Source organism: Anguilla anguilla, chromosome 7 (genome assembly GCF_013347855.1).
Source record: "Anguilla anguilla isolate fAngAng1 chromosome 7, fAngAng1.pri, whole genome shotgun sequence".
In the NCBI taxonomy this organism is placed as follows: Eukaryota; Metazoa; Chordata; class Actinopteri; order Anguilliformes; family Anguillidae; genus Anguilla; species Anguilla anguilla.
The window spans coordinates 75,001-83,477 of NC_049207.1; the positions used below are offsets into that span (position 1 = coordinate 75,001).

Genomic DNA, 8,477 nt, shown 5'->3' on the forward strand with positions numbered 1-8,477 from the left:
CTCAGCAGTATCGTGTGTGTTCAGCTGTGCTCAGCAGTACTGTGTGTGTCTGGGCTGTGCTCAGCAGTACCGTGTGTGTGTGGGCTGTGCTCAGCAGTACCGTGTGTGTCTGGGCTGTGCTCAGCAGTACCGTGTGTGTCTGGGCTGTGCTCAGCAGTACTGTGTGTGTTCAGCTATGCTCAGCAGTACCGTGTGTGTCTGGGCTGTGCTCAGCAGTACTGTGTGTGTTCAGCTATGCTCAGCAGTACTGTGTGTGTCTGGGCTGTGCTCAGCAGTACCGTGTGTGTTCAGCTATGCTCAGCAGTACCGTGTGTGTCTGGGCTGTGCTCAGCAGTACTGTGTGTGTCTGGGCTGTGCTCAGCAGTACCGTGTGTGTCTGGGCTGTGCTCAGCAGTACCGTGTGTGTCTGGGCTGTGCTCAGCAGTACCGTGTGTGTTCAGCTATGCTCAGCAGTACCGTGTGTGTTCAGCTATGCTCAGCAGTACTGTGTGTGTCTGGGCTGTGCTCAGCAGTACTGTGTGTGTCTGGGCTGTGCTCAGCAGTACTGTGTGTGTCTGGGCTGTGCTCAGCAGTACTGTGTGTGTCTGGGCTGTGCTCAGCAGTACTGTGTGTGTCTGGGCTGTGCTCAGCAGTACTGTGTGTGTCTGGGCTGTGCTCAGCAGTACTGTGTGTGTCTGGGCTATGCTCAGCAGTACTGTGTGTGTCTGGGCTGTGCTCAGCAGTACTGTGTGTGTCTGGGCTGTGCTCAGCAGTACTGTGTGTGTCTGGGCTGTGCTCAGCAGTACCGTGTGTGTCTGGGCTGTGCTCAGCAGTACTGTGTGTGTCTGGGCTGTGCTCAGCAGTACCGTGTGTGTCTGGGCTATGCTCAGCAGTACCGTGTGTGTCTGGGCTATGCTCAGCAGTACCGTGTGTGTCTGGGCTATGCTCAGCAGTACCGTGTGTGTCTGGGCTATGCTCAGCAGTACCGTGTGTGTCTGGGCTATGCTCAGCAGTACCGTGTGTGTCTGGGCTATGCTCAGCAGTACCGTGTGTGTCTGGGCTATGCTCAGCAGTACCGTGTGTGTCTGGGCTGTGCTCAGCAGTACTGTGTGTGTCTGGGCTGTGCAGGAAGGACGGGCCTTTGCCTCGGGATGTGACTGTGCGGAACGACACGCTGCTGTTCAGCCGACCTCTTAGACTAGCAGACTCTGGCGTGTATGAATGTGTGGCCCAGAACAGCGTGAGTGCCAGTAAAGCTGAGCTGGACATCACTATCACAGGTAGGGACACTTTTCACCCTAAACACAGACACAAATTACATTTCAGTATGTCTCTTTTATCGCATGTTTATTTTTGCTTAGAGCGATTTAACATACACTGTTTGCAGTTGATTTTGAATGGTCGCAGTTCAGTTTAGTCAGTGCTGAAGCTAATCTGGGCATGGGGTCATATAGTTTGAAGTTAAGCAGGGCTGGGTTTGGTTAATACTGAAGCTAATCAGGGCAGGATTTGGTTAGTACTGAAGCTAAGCATGGCTGGGTTTGGTTAATACTGAAGCTAATCAGGGCAGGGTTTGGTTAGTACTGAAGCTAAGCATGGCTGGGTTGGATTAGTACTGAAGCTAAGCAGGGCTGGGTTGGGTTAGTACTGAAGCTAAGCATGACTGGGCTTGGTGAGTACTGAAGCTAAGCAGGGCTGGGCTTGGTTAGTACTGAAGCTAAGCAGGGCTGGGCTTGGTTAGTACTGAAGCTAAGCATGGCTGGGTTGGATTAGTACTGAAGCTAAGCAGGGCTGGGTTGGGTTAGTACTGAAGCTAAGCATGACTGGGCTTGGTGAGTACTGAAGCTAAGCAGGGCTGGGCTTGGTTAGTACTGAAGCTAAGCAGGGCTGGGCTTGGTTAGTACTGAAGCTAAGCAGGGATGGGATTATTTAGAACATGGGCTAAGCAGAGCTGGGTTTGATTGTTCACAGCATATTCTACTATATGTACAGTATATCCTTTGTGTAATTTTGTTGCCCCTGGTGTATACTGTCTGTATTTCCTCACACAGAGAAACCTCGACAGGACACACCATTCAGCAGCCTGTTGATAATCATTGTAGGCGTCGTTGCTGGGGTGTTGGTACTTACCTTGGTGATCTCAGTCCTGATGATAAACCGCTACCACAAAAGCAGGAACAAAAAGTTGGAGAGGGAGCTGTGTGAAAAGAAGTGAGTTACAAACCCAAGTGGTACAAGCCCCAATATACTATAAATCCTGATATACTACAAACCCAAGTGGTACAAGCCCCAATATACTATAAATCCTGATATACTACAAACCCCAGGGTGGTACAAGCCCCAATATACTATAAATCCTGATATACTATAAACCCCAGAGTGGTACAAGCCCCAATATACTATAAATCCTGATATACTACAAACCCCAGGGTGGTACAAGCCCCAATATACTATAAATCCTGATATACTATAAACCCCAGAGTGGTACAAGCCCCAATATACAATAAATCCCGATATACTACAAACCCCAGAGTGGTACAAGCCCCAATATACTATAAATCCTGATATACTACAAACCCCAGAGTATTACAAGCCCCAATATACTATAAATCCCTATATACTACAAACCCTAGAGTACTACAAGCCCCAATATGCTATAAATCCCAATATACTACAAACCCCAGAGTATTACATGCCCCAATATACTATTAATCCCTATATGCTACAAACCCCACAGTATATATAATGGTACACACACACACACACATACACACACACATATATATATATATGGCATGTATGCCATTCACCCGATAACAAGCTATGGTTACGGTGTATACAGTATACTGGTTTTACAACAAGACATTTTCTATAAGTAACTGACAGTTAAAAAATGTTCTTGCATTCCCTCTTCAACTCTCTCTCTCTGTCACTCTCTATCTATCTCAGAGAGGAAATAAGCACTCTTTCCAGACAGGCTTCATTCAGGAGAGTAAACTCAGTCAGCGCAGACCACCGCATGCAGGTATAGCACTGAGAACATGCATATACAAATACCCCATACACCCCCACATGTACCCCATACACCCCCACATATACCTCGTACTCCCCCTCAAATACCCCATACACCCCCACATATACCTGATACACCCCCACAAATACCCCATACACCCCCACATATACCCCGTACTGCCCCTAGAATACCCCATACACCCCCACATATACCCCGTACTGCCCCTAGAATACCCCATACACCCCCACATATACCTCGTACTCCCCCTCAAATACCCCATACACCCCCACATATACCCGATGCACCCCTACATATAGCCCGTACTCCCCCACAAATACCCCATACACCCCACATATACCCCTTAGACCCCCACATATACGTCGTACACTCACACGTACCCCATACACCCCCATATGTACCTGATAAACCCTTACATATACTCCATACACCCCCACATATACCTCGTACACTCCCACATGTACCCCATACACCTCCACATATACCCTATACACCCCCACATGAACCCCGTACACCCCACATATACCCCATACTCTCACACATTACATTACATTACATTACAGGCATTTAGCAGACGCTCTTATCCAGAGCGACTTACACAACTTTTTACATAGCACTTTTACATTGTATCTATTTATACAGCTGGATATATACTGAAGCAATGCAGGTTAAGTACCTTGCTCAAGGGTACAACAGCAGTGTCCTTACCCGGGAATCGAACCTGCGACCTTTCGGTTACAAGCGCAGTTCCTTACCCACTGTGCCACACTCCGTCCCATATACCCCGTACTCCCCCACATATTCCCTGTAGACCCCCACATATACCCTGTACTCCCTCCCCCATAAACCCCCACATGTACCCCCGTACTCCCCTACATATAACCCATACACCCCCACATATACCCCTTACACCCCACATATACCCTATACACTGCCACGTGTACCTTGTACACCCCCACATATACTCCATACACCCTCACATGTATCCCCACATATATGTGGGCGTATATATAAACATATATGTGTGTTCTTACTTGTTTGTGTTTGTGCGAATGATCTGTGCGTCTCAGATGGAAGAGACTACTCCTCTCAGAGTTGAGGCCACTTTGCGGACCAGCCTGTCATCTCTTGGAGTGAGCTTCCATGCACACCTAACTCTCCCACATACCCCTTTGTTACCCCATCCCCGATTTACCCCATCTGTTACCCCATCCCAGATTTACCCCCTCTGTTACCCCAAACCCCATATACCCCCTCTGTTACACCATCTCCAATTTACCCCCTTTCTTACCCCATCCCACATATACCCACTCTGTTACCCACTCCCCAGTTTACCCCCGCTGTTACCTCATCCCCGATTTCCTCCCTCTGTTTCCCATCCCCCTGATTTACCCCATCTGTTACCCCATCTCCCATATATATACACACACACACACACACATATATATATGTATATATATATATACAGTCCCCTCCAAAAGTATTGGAACAGCAAGGCCAATTCCTTTGTTTTTGCAATACACTGAATACATTTGGGGTTGAGATAAAAAGATGAACATGAGACAAGAGTTCAGAATTTCAGCTTTTATTTCCTGGTATTTGTTTAGAGGAACCCATGGTTGTTAACATTAGACAAAACAGCTATCACAGTCAGATATTTTAGAAGGCATGGAGTTACTTCGGAATAAATAGTTCAGCCCTGGAATTATATTCACCTGACTCATTGAAGCTCTAACAAGTAAATCACCTAGGTCTGGGCCTTAGTATTTATTTTTTATTTTTTAAGTAACAATAAATAATCCCAAAGGGTTCCCAAACTTTTGCATAGGGTCCTTTACCCTTTTTATCATTTAAAAACAGTAAAAAATGAAAATAAAAATCTATCTTGCTTTAAAATTTGCAGAAAGGTCTCATGTTTAATGTTGTACCATATATAGTTCAGGTTTGCTTTTCATTTCTTAGAGATTAATTGTAACAGACCAGGGGTGGACACATTTTTGCACCACACAGTATGTGCTGTTGGTCCCTCCCCAGGACTACTGGCAATTTGTTGCTCTTCTCAAGATTCAGGAAGTTGGGTATATGTTTTTTAAATTTCATAAAATATTTTCTATAATTTTGTTATATTTAATTTCTCTCTCAGTGCAGTGTTAATGTCTCTCTCTCTCTCTCTCCATGCAGTGTAAATCTCTCTCTTTGTCTCTCCATGCAGTGTTAATGTCTCTCAGTGCAATGTAAATGTCTCTCTCTCTCCATGCAGTGTTAATGTCTCTCTCTCTCTCTCTCTCTCTCAGGCAGTGTTAATATCTCTCTTTCTTTCCCAGGACCAGCCTCGTTGTAGAGACAGTCACTCCACTCTGTCCGGGGGGCGGGGGGGCGGTGGGGGGGCAGTAGACTTCCCGGGGCGCCCTGCTTTGTACAACAGCTCCCGACGTGGGGAGCGAGCGAGGGAGCGAGAGATGGAGGGAGAGAAAGCTGAGAGCAGACAGAGGGTAGAGTCGTATGTTATGAACAGCAGTTTGTCTCTGGTGAGTAAATGAGTGTGTGTGGTCATATGTGTGTGTGTGTACATTTGTGCATGTATCTTTATGTGTGTGTGTGTGCATGGTTTGTGCTTGTTTCTGAATGGGTGTCTCTGTTCATCAGGACCGGCCTCTCCATGCCCCCCTCCACCCTTCTGTCCCCATGGGGGCCAGGAACCACCTCCCGTCCTACAGTCCCACTCACCCCCCCCTCCCTGCGGAGGATGAGGAGCAGGAGGAGGATGAGAGAGAGGGGGAACAGCAGAGTGATAGAGAGGAGAAGAAAGCAGAGGGAGATCAGTACAGTGATAACAGCTCTCAGGTCTCAGAGGTGCTGAGCAGTCCTTTGCAGCAGGGGAATGGGGCTGTGTACCCCAAACACCCCCACAACCAGCTCCACCTGCCATCCCAAAACACCACTCTCCTGCACCACAAGGGCCAGATGGTGTAGCCCCTCCCTCATCTATGAACTGTGCATCTGCAGTGATGCCGTGCAGCCATGATACTGAGGGCCTGATCCAGCCCAACACACCCTGCGTGCTGTGTGGTCTACCTTTGGTTTGAGAGCTGTGACTTAACCACTCACCAAGGTTGACAAGACTTATGTGTCACCATGTTGTTCTGATCTCCCTTCAAGTCTTTATTATTGTGGAGAAGGTTTACATATGCAAGCAAAAGCTAGTGAATGACTTGGGGTGGTTTATTGAAAACAGTATTTGTTTACAGATGACCTGTGAAACTGTGTGCTTATCATTTAATGTTAGAATATCATCTGATTTAAGAATGTGCATCCAAACACCACGAGTGTGACCATAGTCCTGATTTTAACAGAAAATATTACAAACAAAAACATTTTTAAATCATGTATTATACTATTCTGTGAAATGGATGATAATTTGTTTAACTTTCCTGTGCCTTATTTAAACCTTAATCTTGATTTACTGATCAATTAAATCTGTTTGATTAACAGTCATGCAGTTTCAATTGAGCAGTTTTCCTGGTAGTTCTTGGGAATTTAGACTTAGGATATTTTTTTTAAAGTATTTAAAAAAATAGGTTTCTGGGAATACACTTTTGTATACCTAGCAATAGCAATTGAACAAAAACAACAACTGAAATTGCCAAAACAGTAAGAACCATGTTGCTTCTTGCTCTAGTGTACACCAGTGTCCTGCAGAGCAGTGTGCTCTCTGCTGGCTGTGCTTGGAACATAACAGGTGAAAAGAGATGCACTGTTGTGAGTGTTTTTGTGCATGTGTGTGTTTGTCTTTGCCTGTCTGTGTGTGTGTGTGTGTGTGTGTGTGCTGCAGAGATATCAGTGTTTCCATGGTGATGGTATAATGTTATGTTTGTGTTATTTCCTTGGTTTTTGTATGGCTGTGCTGAAAAAAAAACATGATACACATCAAGAGTTTATTAAGAGTTGTGGCTTTTGAGTGATTGAGATACACTTGTGTTTGAAGTATTGTATAATTACTCAAATCATTATTTATACAAATAGTGATGCAGAGACTTGAAAGTGTATCACCTTTGGTGAATACTAAACAGCGCAGTGTAAATATTACAGGGACAGGTCTGTGTTAAACAGTAGAGTGTAAATATTACAGGGACAGGTCTGGGTTAAACAGTAGAGTGTAAATATTACAGGGACAGGTCTGGGTTAAACAGTACAGTGTAAATATTACAGGGGCAGGTCTGGGTTAAACAGTAGAGTGTAAATATTACAGGGACAGGTCTGGGTTAAACAGTAGAGTGTAAATATTACAGGGACAGGTCTGGGTTAAACAGTACAGTGTAAATATTACAGGGGCAGGTCTGGGTTAAACAGTACAGTAAATATTACAGGGGCAGGTCTGGGTTAAACAGTAGAGTGTAAATATTACTGGGACAGGTCTGGGTTAAACAGTAGAGTGTAAATATTACAGGGGCAGGTCTGGGTTAAACAGTAGAGTGTAAATATTACAGGGGCAGGTCTGGGTTAAACAGTAGAGTGTAAATATTACAGGGGCAGGTCTGGGTTAAACAGTAGAGTGTAAATATTACAGGGGCAGGTCTGGGTTAAACAGTAGAGTGTAAATATTACAGGGACAGGTCTGGGTTAAACAGTAGACTGGAAATATTACAGGGACAGGTCTGGGTTAAACAGTAGAGTGTAAATATTACAGGGGCAGGTCTGGGTTAAACAGTAGAGTGTAAATATTACAGGGACAGGTCTGGGTAAAGCCAGACTCCTGGGGTATTATGGTGTTGAGTTTACTGGTAAAACCAGCTGTGCTTAACAAAGTGGGGACTTCTGTTCCAGCCAATTCTGTGCTGTAATGGCAACTGACATGTAGACCAGGACGTGCCAGCCTGGGCCAGGGTTTAGGCTCAAACCCATGTTTCAGACATGGAACTTGTTGAGAAACAAGCCCAGCCTCAAGACGCAATAAACCAGAGGGACAGCATTGCCCTGTGTCTCTGGGTGCAGGCAACATATGGAAGGACACACAGAGGAAAGCAGACATCCTGTATTACTCATATATGAACTGAGGGTCTTCTGTACATGACTCCTTTTTTAGTCACCTTTAAAAAAACTGTCCACTCCTGCCTCTTATACAGTGATCATCAGTTTGTGTAAATGCACTTGAGCCAGACCCTGTGTGTGTGAGAGAATGAGAACGAGAGGGAGAGAGTTTTAATTTCAACAATGTATCCTTATGTATATCGATAATACAAATAAATATATAACGTTTTTCACATGCTCCCTCTTGTGTATCCTGCTGCCACTTTTAAACTTGTTGGGATCAACATTTTCACTTGAGATTGTTCTCTCAGTGCAGCCTAGATCTTTCATGTACAAACACATTTTGTTGTTCTATGAGTAGTAAGTATTAATGATGTAAATATTAAAACTAATAGAGCATATGAAAGGATTAAAAGAGAGCAGAAATAAACTCAGACAT

General features: G+C 45.1%; 1 protein-coding gene across 3 annotated transcripts in view; it reads left to right on the forward strand.

Annotated features, from left to right (window-relative positions):
- The window catches only part of LOC118232652 (nectin-4-like), a 32,408-nt gene extending 25,460 nt beyond the window's left edge, over nt 1–6,948 (forward strand). For all 3 annotated transcript variants that reach the window (XM_035427742.1, XM_035427741.1, XM_035427743.1), the window contains exons 6-11: nt 1,108–1,259; nt 2,031–2,190; nt 2,929–3,004; nt 4,081–4,143; nt 5,335–5,538; nt 5,657–6,948. In XM_035427742.1, coding sequence (XP_035283633.1) covers nt 1,108–1,259; nt 2,031–2,190; nt 2,929–3,004; nt 4,081–4,143; nt 5,335–5,538; nt 5,657–5,983 — 982 coding nt within the window. In that variant the 3' untranslated portion in view covers nt 5,984–6,948. The remainder of the gene's footprint in view (nt 1–1,107; nt 1,260–2,030; nt 2,191–2,928; nt 3,005–4,080; nt 4,144–5,334; nt 5,539–5,656) is intronic.
- The last annotated feature ends 1,529 nt before the right edge of the window (nt 6,949–8,477 follow it).